The sequence below is a fragment of the Sabethes cyaneus genome, chromosome 1 (assembly GCF_943734655.1).
Source record: "Sabethes cyaneus chromosome 1, idSabCyanKW18_F2, whole genome shotgun sequence".
In the NCBI taxonomy this organism is placed as follows: domain Eukaryota; kingdom Metazoa; phylum Arthropoda; class Insecta; order Diptera; family Culicidae; genus Sabethes; species Sabethes cyaneus.
This window is the reverse complement of record NC_071353.1, coordinates 3,042,306-3,064,986: the sequence shown is the minus strand read 5'-3', so window position 1 is coordinate 3,064,986 and position 22,681 is coordinate 3,042,306. Positions and strand designations below refer to the sequence as shown.

Here is a 22,681-nt window from a genome sequence, read left to right as displayed (position 1 = left end):
AATTTGAATGTCTCTACTTATGTCGAGTGTGCGGGGTGGTTCCGATAATTGGATGGGCGTTGCACGATTTAAAGATTTAATACTGTTTCAGTCTCTCTGTTGTTGATAGAAATATATTTTTCAAACTTTTCTGGAGGTTTTCTGTTATGTCACTAAAAGTAGCAAGTGCACTTGCGAATCAAATGTCAATCATAATCATATATTTTCTAAACAACCGAATTTGTTGCTTTGGTAACTGCAATAAATACAGTTTTAAAAAAATGTTCTTTAGAATTGCTCAAGTTAAAAATCTACACGGTTTCATAAGCCCAATTAAGCAAACCCTCACATCCCAAATCGAAATCAATTACTCAATTCCAAACCGAACACCGCACCGAGGACCACCCCGGCATGTTCGCACATAAATTTCCTATATCTCGCCACTCACCGACCCCGAAACATCGTTTTGGTACAAGTACTTCTGGTGATCTGCTGCTATTCTATTATATGCGATTACCACGACCACGCGCTCACTCCATCCTTCCATTTCGCCCATCCCCTTTCCATCCAGTCAGCCCAGTTAGTTCATCCATCGCCGTCGCAGCTCGCTCGGGTCGTTCACAGCATGGGCCGTATAGGAGTGGAAGGGCAACAGTTCGCCGTTCGGTAGTTAGCTCACTTTTCATACAGTAGCAAAGCCAGTGCTGGTCGCTAAAGAAAGGATGGATGGATGGATGGCTGGATGCTGCTGCTGGAATGGCTTCAAATGATGATGCTTTAATTCACTTGTTTGTTACCGCTTTTTCTCTCCTTCTCGTTCTCTCTTCAGGGGATGCTCTCTGCATCTCGTTTACTCTCCGGCAGTGTAATTCCTACTCTCATTCTAGCATATTAACTTAAAACTCGGGCTATTATATGCCCCTTCGAAGATCACTTTCGGCACATACATACTCTTGCTTCTTGCTCATTTAAATGCAGGCGCTTTTCAAAGCAAAGGAAAATTATATGGTAGTTAGGGCAATACAAATAAATACTGTATCCATCATAAGTCGGGCGTTCACGGTGATGGGAAAAAATGTTGAAGAAATCATTAATTAGTCTAAATGGGTGTTTATGTGCCGACCGAGGATGGTGCGTGGGCTGCGGGACGAGTGCCGCAGGAAACGTGCCGAGCGATGTTGGTGGTGGAAAGCGAAAGGGAAAGGGCGAACGTTGTTTAGAGACGGCTCATGGCAACCGAGCCGAGAGAAGTATGACTCGCTGCTAACGAGGGGAAGCGTACAGTGTGAGTGGTATCTCTTCATCATCAGCATCATAGCCAGCATCCGACCCGGCACGGCAGAAGAAGCACGTTTGTAGGGCGCAATCCCGCAATCGAAAATAGATTCATATAGCAAATGTGCGAGAAGGAGCAGCAATTAAATCAAACGATAAGTCCTAGCACAATTATGACTAGGAAATTGTTACACGCTAAATTGGAACGGATTGGTTTAATTAGTGAGGTATGTACTATTATTTTTTGTTTTATCTTTCCGACTGAAGATAGATTACATTTTCCTTTCATAAATAGCACAAAGTGAAATTGTGGTGTGAAAAATCATCGGAATAATTATAAGTATATTGCCTGAGCATCTCGGACTCAATGACATATTTTAGCTCCTGCGTTACGCTTACGCGTGCTTTATTTTGGCCCTTTCCATTTGAATTTGAGTTAGTGGGCCAAACTGGAGTGCGCGTAACGCATGATCCAAAATAGGTCAATCGTAGCACAGTAACGATGCGCGTAAGCAGGCCCAGCTAGCTTCGAGGTACGATGCTGGTCTAACAAGCCAGTCGTCGTATGTTCGAATCTCGGCTAGGCGGTGCTTGCTAGTTAGAGTCAGTAGGATTATTGCACTGGCCCCGTAATTTTCCTGTACTCTAGCAGCCGGCTGCGAGGTCTGTCGATAAAGAAGGGTAATGTCTAAAGACGGTATAAACCCATGGCTTTGCTTTGTAAGCAGGCAACTCAGTATATAGTACCAAAACGTCAGAGGTTTACGTACGATGATCGTCTATTCGGCTATTCGTCGCTGTGTCCGATATAAATATAGTAGAATTTAATTTGGAAAAAGTTTTCGTTTTAATTAATTTCAGATCTCCTATTATGTTATTATGCGTAATCCAGAAACACATCGACTTTGTGCTTCTCTCTACAAACTCGTTAGACCACAACGCAGTCCATCTACTATTTGGTGACTATTACCAACCTGACCTTGTTAGGGAAAATCATCCCGTCGGACACGCGGTCCCCGATCCTTCTGAATCATACATCCCAAGATCGCTGCTGGACGGCTAGTTTTTTTAGACAGCTTCAGCTAGACAGTTAGAAATTGTCGGGTTAAAACACTAGATCTGGTTTTCGTAAATGCAGAAACCTCGCCGCACTGTAATTGCGCTGAAGCACACGAACTACTTGTTCAAATCGATCCGCAACATCCGCCGCACTAACATATCGTCACCAGGTAGATTCGAAAGAGGAGTTACATGATGTAAGAGAGTTTAATTTTTACAAAACTGATTTCATTTTCGCGTATGGAACTTAGGAGTATGGAAGGAGGAGCCCAACTCGATACCTGAACGCCCAATGGTCTCGCTCAAAAATTTTTTTGGTATGCTAGAAGGGCACTGGGTTCAAAAATGCCACTGCGACAGTCACGAAGATTGTTTTTGTAGCTGGCACCGATTGCTGTACACAGTTTACGGATTGCTCATACCCATTGGTGGAGTTGAGCTGGGTTGTAAGACTGTTCCCCAATTAGGTAGGTATTACATGGTTAATAAAACCAACTACCTTCTTGGGATGAAGTTTCCATACTGAGTATGGAGTTAATAGGTATCTTCCGAAGTTAGCCCGTGATTGTGCGCAGTTCCCTACGCGTTAAGGGGGACCCTACTCTGGAAGACCGAAAAATAATAGATCTTCGTAATTTTTTTTCAAATGCTAGAATTATAGCTAAGCGTTGGGGTATTTTTAGGATACCAGAATAGTGATTATTATGCTGGTGGCAGGTGGATGCGTGAATGCCCTCTATAAAATAGTTCCTTGCTGGCGGTACATGCCGGGACACAACGGAGTATTGTAGAATGGATTTCAAGGATGATTTTGAAGCTTTAGGTCAATACCTAAATTGTTACGAAATTGTTGGAAATTTTTCCAAAAGAAAGGTGTTTTTCAATCAAAAATCGCCAATTAAGAGCTCATAAAAATTGAAAAATTGAGATATCAAAAAACGGCTACGTAACAATTTAGATAATTCATTTTTACATGCTGAAAAAAAATTTCAGCTAAATCGGTCCACTAGATTCTGTGATACACGTACCGCCAGCTAAAGAAACATGGTTTCGGAGAAAACGTGTTCAAAGTTTCGTACAGCAATGGACTTCCCTTGAGGTGACTCCACAATATTTGCCGTAAGTTTTCAATGAGATCGGATATCAAAAATCCTTTTGGCATGACATTTCTGAAGGTATAAGGTCTCGAAAATGCAAAAAAAAAAATAAAATTCGATTTTCCGACTTTCCAGAGTAGGGTTCCCCCTTAAGGTAAGTAGTGTGTTAACTACGGCAGGTAGATCTGGGTAGATAAACGGTTTAGCTTGAGGTGCCCAGAAACGGTTCGAGGCCAGTGAACTGATGAGCAGATCCTTGTCTCGCTAGGCTGTCGGCAAGCTCATTGCCCTCGATTCCGCAGTGTCCAGGCACCCAGAATAGTGAAACTTTGTTCTGGCGGGAGAGCTCCCTCAGGGTTGTGCTGCACTCCCAAACTAATTTGGATGCACATTTGGTGGACTTGAGAGCCAGTAGTGCAGCCTGGCTGTCCGCGAAGATTTCGATTTTAACTTACTTATACTTTCGTTTTAGATATATCATGGGGCAGATGTATATTGCATATACTTCCGCTAGGAACACGGTGGGCCATTTGCCCAGTGGAAGGGCTTCCTTTTTTCCGGGTCCGTAGACTCCAGAGCCTGTGCAAGTCCCAAATTTTGATCCATCTGTAAAGAAGCAGATGGTACCGAATGGAAGAACAGGCCCTCCATTGTTCCATACAGCGCGATCTGTAACAATTACATTGCACGGAACATCCATGTTAGGCCGTGCCTCCATCCAGTCAGAGATTGTCGTTACTAGGGGTGATAGTTTGAACTCCCTTAGTACGCGAAGTTACCAATATGATCCCCCTCAAGCATGTTACGACACCTCTGCAGCTCACCTCGACACCTCTGGTGCACCGAGTTCGGCTTCCTTCTTCACATAAAGATGTAAAGGTAGCAAGCATAACGTTGCCTCCATGGCTGCAGTTGGTGTAGTGCGCGTGGCGCTGGTCACTGACAAACATGCCAGGCGTTGAACTTTGTTTAGCTTGGCCTGCGCTGTCACCTCGATTACCTTTGGTCACCAAACTAGAGCGGCATAAGTTAGCCTAGGCCGTGCAATAGTAGTATATGACCAAAAGGCTAGTTGAGGTTTTAGTCCCCAGGTTTCGCCAAACAGTGAACTGCATGCCCAGATGGCTGTAGTTGCTTTCTTGACAGCATAGTCTAGGTGAGCGGTCCAGTTCAGTTTATGATCCAGAAGTTACCCTGATGTTTAACTTCATTGCTGAAGCTTAGTCTGATTCCATTCAGTGTAGGGGGAGTAAGAGTATGTCTCCTCCGCCTAGTATATGGAATCACGACTGTTTTGGAGGGGTTTATATTAGGCCCCTCTAGGGCACCATGAGATAGTGGAGTTTAGAGCTCCTTGCATACGACTGGACAGCACTGCGTCCTCGCCCAACATGGCAAAATGGTTTAAATCATACCTTAGCCGAACTCTATCTGTAACAATAGGAAGTTATAAATCGCAATTTCTTATCTTTGCCGAAGATCTCAAGCTCTTGCCATTGTCTACTATCCGTTTATAGTTACCGTGCCCTTATTTAGGCTCGAGATGGTTGCTCTCCGGATTTTTTAGATACCTTATGATTCTTGTATGTCTTTACGGAGTTCCTGACCTTGATTCACTGAATTATCGCAATGCTTGTGTTAAGTATTTTAGCGAAATAAGACGTTGTTACCAATCGGTGTCGTTTAATATGAGTTATTACTTCAGAATCTACCGAGGGCTAACTGGAACCAGGTTTTCTTCCGAATCAAGGCAGATCCTTTAAGGATAGCTCTTCCATATTTATCGATGATATTTGTACGCTTGTGTGGTGCACTTTAAACCGTTTTGCGATTTGGTTGATAGAAAACACCGTTTTCAGTGTACCAAGTGTGCAGATTTTTTTCAGATTTCAAGTTCAATCCGAGGCATAGCGAAAAGTAAAAAAATAATCGAAACAATTCGATTGCAAAACTTTTTTAGATATTTAGACAAACTTTTGCTTGCACGCACATAAAAATTACTTCACCCATTTTTGAGTAAAATCATTTTAAAAGTTTCTAATTACTTTTCGATACAGTACTTAGTAGCTTATTTAATTGTCGTATAGCTAATTACCGAGTAACAAGCGCTTGATAATCTGTTATACAACAAAAATGTTTGTTGGGTGTACTTACCATTAACATCTCAATAACGGAATTCATTTGCTTCTTTACTTTTTTTAAAGCATATACAATTATCTAGTGTTTTCGATATTGTAATTTTTGATTTCTTAGAGAAGGAATTTTTAATTTCGGATAAACCCCGAGTGCCAATTCATTGTACCGCATTTTATGTTTATTGAACGATCAACCTCAAAGAGCCGTAGGGGAGGGGAGAAGATGTTCCCATATAAAAACATATTTGTTAAAAAAAAGCAAAAAAAAACGAATTATTACACTTTCGCGTTATCCAGAAAACATTGGAAATAATTCAAAAAATATAGTATTAAAACCCCATGCGTCTGTAAGAGCAGAGCAACCTCCTTGAAATATTTTATTCGGCATCAACTTTTCAAAAGGGCCAATCTGCACAATGAAAACAAACCGAGTGAGAGTTATTTTCGGCTAGACTAGCATAGGAAAAGAAACCCTCACTCGGTTTGTTTACATTTTGCAGATTGGCCCTTCGGAAAAGTTGGTGCCTATTTGTTTGAAATTTCTTCACAATAGAATAAAATTATTTGCTCGGTTATAGGGATTTCTTTACGCATTATTCAATCCGTCTGCATCATATCAATGGTGGTTACATTTATATTATGTTTTTAGAATGAGCATATTCTAATCCAGATGCATTGCATATTTCATCAGCGGCGTTTTATTCCGTCGAGGTTGTTCCATGCCGCACTGGAACGCTTATGTGTATGATCGTTTTTCGGCCACTTCCCGTGGTCGGATAGTAACAAAATTAGTATCAAAATAAGCGGAAAAGACTGCAGAATTAAAATCTTTATTCGCTTATGTCCCCTTAAGACTTTAAGTTTTGTAAAATATATGGCAGATCAATCGAAGCGACACCACTGTCAACTTAGCTAGAGCTTTTACACCGCCATAGGCTAAAAGCTCAAGTCGCACATAGAAGATAGAACCAATACCACAGCACCCAATACAAGTTCGTGAGTAGACCAGCAACAGTTTCTCGCGTTCGGTCGGTCGAATCACAGAGTGAGCAACATATTTCGACCGGTGACGATGCGGTAACTTGTTTTTAGTCTTTAGATTGCCGTCAACGGGTACGAATCAATTGAAATGGCAAAAGTATTTTTCGGACAAATAATTCACTCCAAATGTTTAGACAATTTGGAACTGATTACAGATGGTTTCGTCGCAGTTAAGAATGGAAAAGTAATAAAAATAACTTCAGTCCACTGATAACGGCATGCGTTCATTTCACGATTATTTATCTCTTCCGAGCAGATCACATCAGTTGGAGCTAAGTCGGAGTTTGAATTGCTTCCGGAAAAGGAGTCGTACGAAGTGGTTAATCTAACTGAGACGCAGTTTTTGCTGCCCGGTTTTATCGACTGTCACATTCATGCGCCTCAGATACCCAACATCGGGCTGGGTTTGGACAAGGACCTGCTGGGCTGGTTAAATGCCTATACCTTTCCCTTGGAGTCTCAGTACAAGGATGCCGGATTCGCTGAACAGGTTTATCGTACCGTAGTGCGCGATACGCTCGCTAGTGGCACAACTTGCGCGTGCTATTTCGCCACGATCTACAACAACAGCAACAAGGTGCTGACAGAGGAGATAATTCGGCAGGGACAGCGTGCTTTCGTCGGTAAGGTTTCATCGAACAGATGCTGTCCGGATTTTTACATGTAAGAAAAAGTTTATTGTTGTAATTTGTTTGAACTTTATGGATGATGTTTCTTCGATTTTAGTGAAAGTGGAACTGATGCCTCGGTGAAAGATAACATTGAGTTTATCGAATACGTGCTTGCCAAAAATAATGAACGAGTTAAGCCCATAATTACACCACGTTTTGCCATAAGCTGCGATATGGAATTGATGAAAAAACTAGCTGAACTGGCGGAACGATACAAGTTGAACATACAGTCCCACATTTCGGAAAACTTGGGAGAATTAGATGCTGTTAAAGAGTTTTTCCCGAAAAACAAGCATTATTCCGATGTCTACGATGAGGCTAATCTGTTGACCAATCGCTGCGTAATGGCCCACGGAGTTCACCTGGAAGATGATGAACTGCAGGTGCTGGCCAGCCGGGGGACATCGGTTGCGCACTGTCCCCTGTCGAACACCTGTCTCGGATCGGGAATGTGCGATGCGAAACGATTGCTAGCCGCCCAGGTTAAGGTCGGTCTTGGGACGGATGTTTCCGGAGGAAATCGTATCGCAATGAATGAAGTTATCAGGGCCGCCTTGGGTGTGTCGCATCACTTGAATGTTATGAAGAAGCAGAACGTGAAGGGTACGGGAAGCGTTGAACCGACCAAGGACCATACGGATTACGTTCCGTTGGACTACAAGCAAGCGGTCTATTTGGCCACACTGGGTGGAGCTGAAGGTAGGAGCTATTTTTTTACTCATCTTAGATGAATAGGTTAGAGATCATGTTTTGGAGAAAATTCGTGTGATCAGCTAAAATATTTTAGAATACGCTGAAAAAACGAATTATCAGCATGAGAGTATGAACTTCATAAGTTTAATATTTTGTCTCTTATCAACTAACTTCCAAGTGTTAAACTTGCTCTTATCAACAAGCAATTGTAATTATTCTGATTGCACGAATCGGTGGTTTCATTATGATAGATAATATGCTCGTTGTATTCAGTGCAGTCACTGCAGCTATGATAACTTTCTTCAAAGCATTATGATTGATGAGCCAATAATACTTTTTCGATAGAATGGGACATGTCAGCGATTTGTATTTCAATGGTAACAAAAATAACGTTGTCTTGAAGTTTGCTATCTCATACCAGTCCCGCGTTGTTGCCACCTTCAATACATAATTAGCTTTATATAATTTTGTGATATTCTTTTGTGCGAAGTGCGACGTCGACAAATCTTGATTATCTTAAACAGTTTGAAATCGTCAGCAAAACGCAAGTGGTAATCATTCGGAAATAACCATAATTTTTAACATATTCAATAAATATTACAGCTGTTTGTTGCATTTTCAAGGTATTCGAGTCGTTTTGCGTTGTTTCAAAAATAACCATAATTCGAAACTTAAAAATATTCGGAATAAGTAAATATAAATTAATCTGTATTTTTGTTTTTGATTATATCTTCACAGCATTGGCCATCGCGGACAAGGTTGGAAACTTTCTACCCGGAAAGGAGTTCGATGCACTGCTGGTCGACACTTCAGTGTATCCAATCAATCGCTACCAGCTTCCTTCGGCACTAACCGAAAAGAAATCCTCCGAAGATAACCTACTAGAATTGCTGCAAAAGTTTGTCTATGTGGGAGATGATCGCAACATAGCGGGTGTGTTTGTTTCGGGTCAAAAAGTCAAGTAAAGCGTACACTATTCTTGTTTATAATACATTCCAGCTGAGCAGCTATAGCTGAAACAAAGCCCAAATATTTTTGCTTTTTTTGCGTTATATCAAATACACGAATACCTGTTCTGTTGTTTCACCCAATCATCCTCTCACGCTAAAAGTATTATCTCATCTTGAAGCGTGTAATCATTTTCGCTGCTTGCTTAGCATTCTAAGCATCTCGCAGGTCAGCACGATTAGTGTGTCGTTAGTATCCACTGGCGCATCATTTGATCTAGTCGCAAACTCAAGGTGTTCCTCCCTGTGCGCTCGGACACCCTGCCACCACCAATTTCAGTACAAGCATTTCTAGTCTTCCATTACTCTGCGTCATGCAAAATTCCATAGCTCTGGTGCTCTTTGCCATTTACTTTCACTCCACGACAGGTGAGTATTTGCGTTTATCTTACTAAATTTATTGCCAGCGTGTGAACGGTTATAAAATGTTACAGAAACGACAACAAAGTGTTCCCATAGTATTGTATTCGAAAAAATCCTTGGGTTACGCCCCGTACCGGAACGCAACAGCCTTAATGATGAGAAACCCGTACTTCCGTTGTATGCTGCCAGCAAGTCTAGCGACGAAACCGTCAACGTAAAGTGTGCGCGGCTCTGCCGTGATGATCCAGCCTGCACGGGCTATCTGCTGGTGTTTAGCCAGAACACATGCTATGGGTACACAACCAATCGGTCCACCGTAACTCGGAATCGCTACGACTACATCGACGAGGGTGGTAGCCACCAATTAGTGCCCGATGCTAACGTTGCCTTTTTTGTGAAAAGCTGTTTGGACGGTTAGTAGGAAAGTAAATAAAATAACGCTCGGGTGTCGATTTCGCGGCAAACGCAGGGTGGTGGTCGCTTTGATTGACTATTTTTTCAAAGCTCGTTTTCAACTGAGAGTGCGTCTACATACAGCTCTGTGGCTCTCTTGTGCCGCATGGTTTGCTCAGCTTCAAGGTCAAAACCGCTCTAGGGTAGGAGAATTCAGATTGTGATAATGAACCTAATGAATAGCGCAATTGGCAAAAGTGTGTCGTTAAATTTCCGGATAGTTCATTTTGTTGTTACGATTTACGACGCTTCTAGTTTTTGGGCGGAAAATCCATCACAATAGTTTAACATTACAATAATTCACCTACCCTAACACACCGTCAATTTAACGATTCCCATGCACAAGGTGCTTTCTGACTGGAATAAATTATTCTATTATCAACCATGCACACTAATTAGCGAGCGCATCCGTATGTCGACTGCATTATGCAATCCAATATTTGTAACGTCATCCCATAACAATTACAGCTCCAATAAAATGCGTCAACAGTAAGCTTTTTCCGATCGTGGCTATCGCTGGTGCCAGCTTGGTAGGACAAAACTTCATCCAGCTTCCAAAGTTGGTAACACGGGACGAATGCATCAACGGGTGTCTGCGAGAGCAGCGCTTTGCTTGTCGATCGGCACGGTTTGTCCATTCCGTTCGAAACAACCGGCAGCGACTGCAGCGGAAATCCGAACGGACACAGCTCGGGCAGTGTTACCTCAGCAAAGCCAATAAATTTACAAACCCAGAATCGTTTGGGTACGGGTGGGAAAATGAAGAGTACCTGGAAAATCAATGTCATGAAATGCAACGCGGCGAAGCGGCGTGCTCATTCGAGCAGAATCGTGACACTGCATTCGTGTACGCCGATGACTCGATGATCGTATCGGACGAACGAAGTTGTAGCGAGCGATGCTTACATGAAGATCGTTTCGCCTGCTTAGGTTACACGTATCATAACTCCACGAGAGGATCGCCAATATGTTCCCTGCACTCGGACGATCTTACTTCGCTGGGTCCCAAAGCCACCCAGGTAATAAACGGTTCCCTGTATGCCCGGAGGGTACAATGTTTAACGATCGACGCTCAGTGTCAAAGTGTTACGATCAAAGTGAATTTCGATCCTTCGCCTGGGTTCCACGGAAAAATGTATCTCAACACACCGCAGGTCAATTGCAGTTTGCAATCAACAAACAGAACAGCGCGAGTTTTGGAAATTGTAACCGGAAATGAGATCGCCGAATCTCGCTGCGGAATTAGGAGGGCATTTATCAAGGAAAACATGTTCAGGTTCGTTCCAAGCAATATTAGAATTTTGAACATAAATCCAGTTTTGTCCATTTCAGTTTTCTGATATTCGCCTACGTCTACATCCAACAGGATCCAGCTGTTCGGACGCAGTCCGACCGAGTTCTGAAAATCGGCTGCATCCATCATTCCGATTCGTCCAACACAACCACACTGATGCGCAACATGCCCATGAAACCGACGGTGGACTTCATTCCCCATCGGCAATCGCTCAGTTTCGGGTCGACGGAGCTGAACAATGGAACGGACAAAGTCACGAAGCACGTCACCGTCAAACTGATCGACGTCGAAACGCAGGCCGAAGTTTTCGAGGCGACCGTCGGCCAACTGATCGAAATGCAAGTCATATCCGTGAATCATGATTATGACTTGATGCCCTACGATCTGGTGGCCCACTCTGGCGGCGAAACCGTCCGACTGTTGGACGACAAGGGCTGTCCGCTGAATAGAAGAATCTTCAACGGATTTCAGCGGCAAAAGTCAACCGCGGCACTCAAACTGCGGGCCCGATTTCACGCGTTTATGCTTCCCGATTCGACGACGCTGAACTTTCGACTCGCGATCAAATTTTGTTACAAATCTTGTCCCAAAGTAGTGTGTTTTTATCAATAAAATTTTATTCATGAAGTTTGATTTGAAATAATTTTAGAGTGTGAAATCCGAAATTAATGAATGGTTTTAAAGGGTGTTCCACATTAAATTGCGGCACGAAAGAAACGCTATTGAAAATTTTCAAGTGGACCTATCCTTTTCAATCTTTCAGACAATAAAATAGTAAGCATTTGGTATATTTATTTCACTTAACGACAAGGTCGTCGCAGTACATTTATGACAGTCAGTATGGTACCGCACCCTTCCCGTCCCTTCTTCAGTGTACCAACATGCTCACATAGATTCGAGAAACCATCACAAAAAAAAAATCAGTTCAACTAACCTGCCGTAATAAGATCTTGCAACTCAAAGCACTAAACATTGCATTCTATAGGTTCTATTACGTTTTGGGGCATAAATTACACTAAATATTGAGATCTCTGCCCAATTAAAATTCATCACTATATTTTCCCTTTTTGCCGTCGATTTTTCATTAGTTTTTTTCGGCCGTTCCATTCGTCAAATCACTCGCGAAACTTAACTTGAGGCACAGAGAACTTTAATTTACCACCCAAACTGTTATGTAGTAAGATATTATAATGATTTTGCCCAAGCTGTTCACTTGAATTGAACTTCACTTCGTTTTGATTGCAATCCGCGGCCGTCGTTGTTGTACGTTACCAAAGGGAACGGACGTTTATATGGAGTGATGCCAATGTAAACATTTAAGCATGAAATTGACCAATTATATTCGCTATTAAATTAAAGGTCGTAGAGTGTCGATAATATACCTTTAAAATTCACTGATAATAAAATTCACCGTAAACAACATTTTATGTGATAAATTTACTGTCGGATCTAGTTCAACAGCAAAAATAGATACACGATTCTACGTTTCATAATTGTTCATAACAGATTATTACATACTACTAGCAACTCTATACTCAACGAAACGATAGTGGCAATAAGTACTGAACTCAGTAAAAAAGCAACTGGACTCTGACGACCTTCACCTTAACTTCAATACCATAACCGTATTTGTTATTGTTATTTGTTATTTATTGTTTACATTCATCGGACAAATGGTCTACATGAACACTTACGAACTAAGAGAAAGAGATACATAAAAAATTGTCAAACGGTCACGAAAAACACTAGAGCTAACATTAAAATCAAACAAACAACATTACCGGTTAAATAACGAACACATTGATCTGATGGCCTCATTCAGTGCGTAGTCTGTTCTGTGTAGTCTCATAATATTCCAATGTCGGAGATGGCGTGGCTGTACATTGAGGTTTATTCTGGCGAGGATCCAAGGTGCATCGATTTCTCCCAGTAGAACCTTGCCGACGAAGGTCGTCCTTTGGATGTTTCGCCGCTTTTCAAGGGTGTCCATTCCCAGCAGACGGCATAGTGCTTCGTAGGGCTGTAGCTCATCTGGGTTTCGCCATGGAAGGAATCTCAAGGCGTGTTTTATGAACGTGAATGGATCTTTACGACTTTAGCTGTCCAAACACTACGAAACGGGCTCCATACAATAGCTGCTGTTTCCAAGACTGATCGAACCAGGCTGAAGTACAAGGCGCGCAAGCAGTACGGGCCACGGAATTCAGTTGAGACGCGGTTGTGACTCTAATGCTCCCGAAAGTTGAATTCAGAGTCTAGCTTAACCCCAAGGTCACCTACTACGTTCATTCTATCTACGTGTTCATTTCCTATCATGTACGTCCATTGAATCGGGAGCTTTTTCCTTGCAATAGTGACTACTGAGCATTTCGCTTCGCTAATCACCAAGAAGTTGCGTTTGCACCAGTCGTGAAATTTTTCGATGACTCCTTGTAACAACTAACAGTCAGTGGAGGTTTTGATTACCCAAAAAAATTTAAGGTCGTCGGCATACAGTAGTTTGCAACCTTCCGGTAAGCATTGGACACATTCCACGCACTTGTACAACAAGAACTAGGTATTTAAAACTGCATATTTCAACTCATATTATACTGGATATGAACCAGTGATTACTGAATTACAAAGAAAACGTAGTTCTTAATACAATCAACATACAGAACGTTTAATAATTAGCACATTGAAGTGTACACATATTAAAACATGGTGGAACGATGGTGTCCCGTTACGAAATGTAACTTGTTATACCTACCTAAAAACTAAATCAAAAAGTAAATACTACGTTAGAAAGTACATTTATCAGACATAATTTAAAACTTGTTCAATAACTTAGTTACAAACGTATTTTTTTAAAGCGGGAGCAAAATGTCAATGAAAGTCGGGTCCTCGTCGTAACGGGACACGTTGGAAAGTGTCATTGGCATACATCGTTGAAAAATATGATAAATAGTAATGGCTCTAAATTACTGCCTTGTGGGACCCCTGAACGATTAAGGAATTTGTCTGATTCTGTTGAGCCCAGTTTTACACACAGTCGACGATCAGTCAGGTACGACTTGAACTAGTTGATAAGGTATGCTGATACCGCTAAACGGTCAAGTTTGGCTAGCAAGATTTGGTGATTAACTTTATCGAAGGCTGCCTTTGGATCCGTATAAATTGCATCAACTTGAAGCCCCTGTTCCATGTCTGTAAGGCACAGCGACGAGAATTGTACAAGGTTGGCGACGGTAGATCTGCCCGGTAAAAATCCGTGCACGCTTGTGCTCCTGATCACTAATAGAACAGCCATTCTGACGGCATTTCTCCTTCCGTTCGATGCTCAGAAATTCGTAGTAACGTTGTTTTCACACGACTCACCGTTGACTGCACGATTCCAAGTTGTTTTCCTATGTCCCAATAAAAAAGTTGAGGGTTTTCGAGGTGCTTGCGCAAAATAAATTCGCGACGTTGCTTTTCGGGTGACGCCATTTTTCCAATTTTCGAAAAACTGACAGTGATAAAAATACAGTGTAAATAATACATTCTAAACTACTTCCACCCAAATTGTCAAGGAAAATATCCAATGGGTAATTTTCTACTGCGTTTTTTTCGGTGGTGCAATTTAATGTTAGACACCCTTTAGAAGTCGTTACTCCCAAACAAAAATGAAAGAATAAATCATATGATAGTTATCGTGACTTGTGAACAAGTTGGGGCAAGTTAGTCCGCGTAAATCGGTCACGTCTGAACCATTCGGCAGATACAAAAAAAACGCCGAAGCAGATATCCAAAGTAGTCGTTGTGCATTGGCGCAGCTTCTCCTAGTCAAAGGAATACGGCGTACCATAAAGAAGTTAGGTTTACTGAGTAAGATCCCGCACCATTCGGTTTGCTGTTTAGGACATGTTTATATCAACAAAATTTTAATAATTAAGCTATTTTTTGGTGATGAAAGCCTGCAAACAAGTCACTGTATCCATTTAGTTAGGTATTCTATCTCTCAGATAGGCCATAATTGATTCGGTTCCTTTCTCTAATATTTGGTGACGCGGTTGTCGAAAACCGTTCCCTATTATGTCCAGCGTCCTAAAACAAACAAACAAAGTTCATTATCGCACTCGCACTTTGGATTCAACGCATCTAAAACTGACGTAATATTCTTCAGCAGGCCCAAAATGGGCGGAACCTGCTTGATGTTGTTGTTCGCCAGATCCAGAGTGGAAAGCCGCGGCAAACCACCGAGACCCTGTTCAGTGGCATCGATTTCTTCGATTTTGTTATCGCGAGCAAGCAAAATTTCCAAACCCTTCAGCTCGAAGATACACGCCGGAAGCAGCTTGAGCTGATTGTTGGCAACGTTCAGCTCACGCAGCGTAACCAATAGACCTACCACTTCCGGGAGGTCCGTTAGCAAATTGTTGGAAATGTTTAAATAGCTTATGCGATCGAACTGCGAGAAGAACGACGGTATGGTTTTTAGTAGGTTGAAGCTAAGGTTTAGTTCCGTTAGAAGATTCGCGAGATTTGCTAATCTGCAAAAAATCAAACTTTTAAAACATAAAAGTACTTCCCGAGTGATGAATTTTAACCTACCCAGCTGGAACATCCGCTAGTTTATTTTTACTAATATCAATATTATAGACCGACGCCTCCATCGCATCGAGAAACACCTGATCCGGGATGTCGATCAGATTTTTATTGCTCACAATCATAGATCTGCCTTTTTTCATCTGATACACATCCGGAAAGGTGCTTTCTTCAAAGGGAGCCTTAACTTGCTCGTGTTTCAACGTGCCTGGACCGTCACGGTCCCGCAAAGTTTTCAGAATGCGTTGCGTGCCGCACTGTATGATGTCCCTGCGAATCGAACGTATCGGATTGCCGTCGACCTGCAAGCTCACCAAATGGGCAAGAGTGGATAGGCAAGATGGCAAACTGCTGATCGAGTTATTCGACAGATCCAATCGAGTTAGGCTGGCAAGCATCGATATTTCATCCGGCAGCTTTTCGATCTTGTTATCGCGCAGATCAAGAACCTTCAATTGTGGCAAATTTTCACAGAAATCGGCAGGAATAGTTTTGATGAAATTATTCGAAATGTGAAGTTCTTTCAGTGCATCGCATCCCGTAAAATCGGGCAGTTCTCCAATGTCATTATGTTGCACATAGAGGCATTCCAGCTTGCGCAATTCGCCCATCACCGGCGGTAGTAGTTTCAGATCGTTTTTCGATAGTTCCATTTTATGGAGGTCTGTGGAAGGGAAGACATCATGACTTGATTGTGTCGGTAGCTGTGCTATTAGACTTACTTCTCAAATTAACAATGTCGTTCGGTAATTCTACGAGACGGTTATTATTGAGTGTTAGCTGTTGTAAACGGACTAGGAACCCGATTCCACCTGGTAGCGAGTTAAGACTGTTAAAAGAAATGTCCTAGCAGATGAGAAGTTCAATTAGCGACCGAAACTACATTTTGAGTCATTTTATTACCAGCACTTCTAACATGATCAGATCGCTCACATTACTGTGGATTTCAGCAAAGTCGTTATGCGAAAGATTAAGATTTTTTAGCTCCTTCAAATTGAAGAAACTTTCGGGTAGATCCGTTAGCTTGTTACGACTCAGGGTAAGTTTGATTAATTTAGTAAGGCAACCGATTCCTTCTGGTAAAGCTGTTAGAGCGTTATCTTGTAGCTGTAAATGATGAATGATTTTGCGAATTTTGATGTTTAAAGCCCGAAATACTTACATTCAACACGGTCAAATCCGACAAGTTTCTCACATTCTCACTTATGCTGGTTAGAGCATTCGAACTTAGATCCAGATTAGTTAACGTTTTCTGATTCCACCAGCTGTCTTCGTCGTTTGATCGGTCCAAATCATAGCGCACATCTTTGTCACAATCATCCGAATCACTAAGGTTCCAGAGTTTTTCCGGCACTGGAAATACAATCATTCAAAACAAACCAGGAAATAGTTAGCATTCCACAGTATTCTCCAGAAACTGACCCCGAATCTTCCGATAGCGACGCTTCGGATAGGGAATCCGGGTACGCGATCTCCTCATTGTGCTTGTTGGCAGATCCTCGCTCGGACTGTACCACATTGCCATTCGATCACAGCCGCGCAATCACGCAGTTTTACTAAGTAAGCCAATAAGAAGATCGACCAAGATTAAGGAAGAATGACTACTGCACTGACTTTTGATTCCAAATTTTTCGACTCAGTCGCACAACAAGCCAATAGTGAACCAATCTCGAGATCGAAACAAAAACAAATGAAGGGATTCATAAGGAAAAATCATACTGGATCGTGAATCTCAAAAATTAATAGTACGTGAAATTGGATTTTTTTCTCAGATATCTAGTGTAATTACCCAACAGTATGTAGGCTTTAAGTCGCAACTACACCCTTTTTTCTACCAAAAACAGAATGTACTAAAAACCACTGAAGTGAAACCGAATCTATTAACTCACAAGCGGTTGGAATATCTAGTGCCATAACATCGGATAGGCATTAAGTTACGAAACAAACGTACTCGGCGTCAGGCGCAATGGTGAACGCACTTACCCGTTGCCAAGCCCTGCCCGGACAGGTTCAGAGTGCCCGTTTTCAGTGCTTGCTTGATCTTAACCTTGCTCAGCACCTTATCGTCTTCTTCCTTGTTTTGCCAATGGAACACCGGATTCAATTCCTCCCGACGAATTCGGCTGCGAGCGACATTGGGTTTCATTGTGAGTGGCTTGAGGAACAAAAATATCACTTCTTTTTCAGTAGTTTAGTGCACCAAATGGACTTTAGGTTGATCACAACAAATCGCAATTAAGAAATTCCTTTCCAATAATCACATTTTGCAACAATCATTTGTTTTTGCATCGAAAACAATGTCTTGTTTTGTGCATTTGTCTCTTTAAACTTTAACGACTCTGCTGCTCTCTCTTTGATTGGCGATTTGCGAATTGCACGACAAACTCTCAGTGTTACTCAATAATTCCTAGAGAATACAATGTCGAACGTAACAGCTGATGAGAGAGGCCTGCGGCAGTGGCAGGTATGCTGGAATGGAATTACAAAGCTTTTCCAACAGATGCTTATGTATTTAAAGATGGCCTCTTTACGTTGCGAGCAAGGGTAAAAGGTATGCTCAGCAAACGGTAGCATAGAACCATCCGTAAGCTGTCAAACCACCCTCCATCGACTTGAACACAATTCGGCCATCTTGCATGCAACTAATCTTTGAGGTTTTCCCAAGCGAGCAGTTTTTAACTTCATATATTTTTACTTCTTTCAAATGTTTTTTTTCTCGATAATGCGAAAGACGAATTGATTCAGGTTTATTGCATTCACACCACACTTTAGACTAATATTAAAAATTATGTTTTTATATGGGAGCCTCTTTTCCTTCCCTTGCGGCACCAATAAGTTGACAACACTAGATATTTTTATGAGCTTCAAAACAAAAAAAAAGCAATAAGTGAATTGCTTGAGTCGATATTGACCTCAGCTTGGACTCCTTTCCTTTCCTTTTGTACGAAAATCCAACGGAAAAAACGTCCGAAAAAAGAGGGAAAAAATTTGACGTAGCACTTCTTATTCTTATTTCTTATTAATACCATCACAGCCACAATAAAGGATTCCTGGAAATAATTTTAAATATTTCTAATTTTAGAAATATTTCGAATCATTTTCTTGTCAGTAACAGTATTTGTAAAGCATCGACAATATTTCACAAATACTAAATCGGCCAGGCCAACTACTGTGAAGTATTGCCGCAAAGACGATTATACGATAAGAATCTTGTTTGAATAAATTTATTTATACAAAGATGCATATCTAAAGCAACGGGAAGAAGAAACGGGAACGGCGTCTCGTACCAACCGTTTCTGATTATTGGCAGTTTTATTTTCGTTGGGAGTATTTGGCTAGTAAAGGTTAAGTAATACTCCGAACCCTCCGGATTGGGACATGTACGTTTACTTACTTACCCTAGTAAATACCTAGGTTTTGGCGCGGGGAAAAATTTGACATAGGACTTACAACAAAACATGTTAGCAGAAAAGTGGTTAGATTTTTGGAGCTAATAGCTCAGATCCGATCCGGATCGATTATACGGTGCAAATGATTTTTGCACGTCCTAAAAGAGACATGAGTGAATCACTTCACAACGAGTGAGTGCCAACTTATTTAACTCGTTTTTCTGTCGAAAAACAATGTAGAAATACTTTAAAGATTTTGTAAAATATCACAGGGCAAATAAATCATGAAAGGGACAACAAATAAGAGCACTAGTGTTAAAATATTTTATGTTGCGTATGAAATGGGGAAGGCAAATAAGAGAGCGACCAACAAAGCTCTTGCCATCTCAAGCCCCTACCTAGCGCCTCCACGCGGCCATACTTGGTAATGCTCTATTGAGTAGCTAAGCTAGGAAGTGCGATACTGTGTGGTTCCTGGCTGCCTGATTTCGAAACTGCGATTTTAGCCACACGGCCAGGTAAGCTTAATATATTATTCTAATAATTTGTTCTGTTTTAGCTCATCAAGCACCTCCTACTGTACAGTGAAAACTTTGGCCGCGACAAGTTTAAATAATGCACATGGATATCAGAATGAAAAATTAAATTAATTATTGGATATTAGATGCACTGATGGAATCTCAAATGGCGCAATTATTTGGTAATTTATTTGTTTAATTAAAATTTAACTAACAAAAATGTTTTATCGAATATATAGTCATGTTCATAAAAATCTTACACTATTTAATTTTAGTGCAAACTTATACGACGGTTCGTTGAACTCAAAAAGGCTTTCAACGGCGGAGAAAGTTCGAATGCAGGCAGTTATTGGTTTGTGAGTAGAGATGCCAATACCGGGGAGTATTTCGAAAACTGGTTTTTCGGTATTCATAAATGCAATACCGGTAAAAATTCACGGAAAGAAATTTGATTCCGATACCATGAGTAAAATCATGAAATCATGAAGTTTGAATTGCTGTCAAATCATGACTAAACTGCCATATCAGGCAGCACAGAATCATGAGTAATAGTTCATGATCTTGCGTTGTGGTGTACTGCAAGAAGTTCGTGATATCATGATTATTATTCATGGTGTATTTTCATACAACATAAGCTAGAAACCTGAAATCATGAGTCATTTTGCGCATTTTGGAGATTAAATTTCTATCCGTGTTAATACTTGAAAACTACATTTAAAAATTATTTGAAGAAGATCTTTCCATAATCAATGGTACTCAATTTCTTTTGACATAACTAATTGACTAGTTCGTTAAAAACCCGAATTAATCCACCTAGCGGTGTGACCTAGCCTTTCTACTGCCACAATAATTATTTTTTGATTTCTCAGAAATATCTACTATTTGATCTACCTTGACCATTTTTTTAAAATCCCTTCGTTACTCGCACTGTTGCATTTTGTACAACGTCTGTTTCGTGGGTTTTTCTGTTGGAAGAACTAAATCATTGAGTTATTATTTCTAGAACCTTCAATCATGAAATCGAGTTTACCCTCCTATGCTTTAAAAGTTTTACCAGCGATTCGGGCTTCTTGAGTTGCTTTTTGATCATGCAAAAAATACCGAAAATACCGGTTTTGATCGTGGAAAAACCGGTTATTCGGTATTGGAAAATAGCCCGGTAATACCGATAAAACCGGTTTTGATAAACGAATAGGGATTCGTGAGATCCGAAGGTTTTCCGGTAAAATCGCGGCTGCAGTAATCCGGTCGATCGGAGTAAGCGTTGCGACGCACGAAAGTTTAAGACAGACAGGATTGTCGGTGAATCGATCTCGCCATTTAATATCTTCGCCACATACTCACTGCTCACTGAACCTTCCTACGACGCTCGAGTATCTGGAGACCCAGGTAAGGACATCTATCGGGGTACGGCGGTAGATTTTCTGGATCACTCCAAGGTAAATCTCTGAACGCAAGCCTCACAAAACGTTTTTGAACTCTTGCGAGGCGTAGATTCCATGCTAGCTGGTAAGGGCACCATACCAAGCAAGCATTTTAATGAGTGGACGTACTAATGAACAATATAGTGCCTTCAGAAAGTGAGGATTATTGAAATCACGAGCGACTTTAGCGATGAAACCTAATTGTCGAGCTTTTGCTATTGCTGCGGTGTGATGCAAGTTGAAGGTGAGTTTGGCGTCAAGCAGTACCCCAAGGTCGATAACTTTATCAACTCTAGTCAGTACATGGTCATTTATTTGATAGTTGTAGATGATCACCAGCCAGTTTTTCCTGCACCAATCGACAAACAAATCCAAGAGCCTCTGCAGCCGGACACAGTCATCTATCGAACTAATCACCGAAAATAATTTCAGATCATTTGCATACATCAGTTTGCATCCCACTCCAAGCAGCGTCGCAATATCGTTGAAAAGCAACACAAACAGAAGAGGTCCCATGTTGCTGCCTTGAGGGACACCCGAGCAGTTGGTAAACTGGGAAGAGAAACAGGAGTCGTGCTGCTTTCAGATCAGTATAGATCACGTCAATCTGTGCTTTTTGTCCATATAAGATATACAGGTGGATGTGAAATCCAATCCGGATTATATTTCATTCGACGGATTGCTGGTGAGATTGTTCTATTTCTGCCCATTTGCTCCATTTCATTTTATTTCTGCGCTTATATATTCATATCATATTCATATCGTACATTACTGGGTACATGAATACCTATAGGTGAAGATTGCGTGAGTTTTCACGGATCCTCGTAAAGTAGGTGTTCAACTAACGTACCCATTTCTACAATCGTAAGGACATGACCAGGTGTATGGTATACTTACGGGTACACCATATCAGCCAGCCATGATGTGTACGGTTGTCTATGCTATGCTATTCTAAGCTAGTGTTAAAATATTTTATGTTTATCATGAGGTCTTTGTGATAAATTCGTGTTCTACAGACTTATAGCTACCCACTTTATCTCTGCAACCGCAATAAAATTGTATTTCAATCGATTTGAAAAGCTGGGAACACAAAAAGTCAAAATATAAAGAGGACGCTCGGTAGTTCTTCTAGATGTCCTATCGAATGCTTAAAATTTTTAGAGAAACCGTATAAAATAGTAACCACCAGAGTTTAACAATCAATCTTAAATAACGACATAAAATTTGGTTCAGGTCTCATTTTCCCGTAAACTGGTACTGCAAAAGTCGCCACCAGCTTCACGTTCCAACGATACAAACAAGGCTAATTGAATCCTATAGGATGGCTCCCCACCGCATGCGAAACAATTGAAACTAATATTTTCACCCTGTGTCGGATTCAAACGAGTGGTAAGTAAAGTGATTGATTTCAGCAGCAACGATGGAGGCCCGCCGGAACACACGGGTCAGTCAGTCAGTCAAGAGGAGAAAGTAAATGTGATACGTTCCTGTCGCAATCCCAGGAGAGAGTGCAACTTCGGCGATGGCTAGCTGGATGAATAATAACAATGTGGTAAGCATCAACATTGTGCAACATCGGTTCCGTAACGTAAGCACGTGACTTAGTTTTCGTGACTTTCGATTTGATTCGTGCTGCGTAGTTTTTTTTTGCACCCGAACAAGGAATCCTCACGAGTGCAGCGCACCGAACACCACCTGGACCAATCGGCGAAAACGT

General features: G+C 41.3%; 3 protein-coding genes across 3 annotated transcripts; 2 read left to right on the top strand and 1 right to left on the bottom strand.

Annotated features, from left to right (window-relative positions):
* The first annotated feature begins 6,575 nt into the window (after positions 1-6,575).
* Positions 6,576-8,971, top strand: LOC128745109 (guanine deaminase). The gene is made up of 4 exons (XM_053842099.1): positions 6,576-6,770; positions 6,843-7,249; positions 7,313-7,956; positions 8,689-8,971. Exons 1-4 carry the CDS (start codon positions 6,675-6,677, stop codon positions 8,913-8,915), a joined length of 1,374 nt encoding a protein of 457 aa, XP_053698074.1. The 5' UTR covers positions 6,576-6,674; the 3' UTR covers positions 8,916-8,971.
* Positions 8,972-9,174: 203 nt separating this feature from the next.
* LOC128745156 (uncharacterized) lies at positions 9,175-11,679 on the top strand. The gene is made up of 4 exons (XM_053842158.1): positions 9,175-9,326; positions 9,392-9,733; positions 10,242-11,049; positions 11,106-11,679. Exons 1-4 carry the CDS (start codon positions 9,272-9,274, stop codon positions 11,677-11,679), a joined length of 1,779 nt encoding a protein of 592 aa, XP_053698133.1. The 5' UTR covers positions 9,175-9,271.
* A 3,264-nt stretch (positions 11,680-14,943) lies between these two features.
* LOC128739604 (leucine-rich repeat-containing protein 40) lies at positions 14,944-17,963 on the bottom strand. The gene is made up of 7 exons (XM_053835103.1): positions 17,617-17,963; positions 16,796-16,986; positions 16,537-16,740; positions 16,356-16,479; positions 15,640-16,297; positions 15,198-15,578; positions 14,944-15,132 (listed from the first exon to the last, which is right to left on the bottom strand). The coding sequence occupies exons 1-7, from the start codon at positions 17,777-17,779 to the stop codon at positions 15,027-15,029; spliced, it is 1,827 nt and encodes a 608-aa protein (XP_053691078.1). The 5' UTR covers positions 17,780-17,963; the 3' UTR covers positions 14,944-15,026.
* Between the last annotated feature and the right edge of the window lie 4,718 nt (positions 17,964-22,681).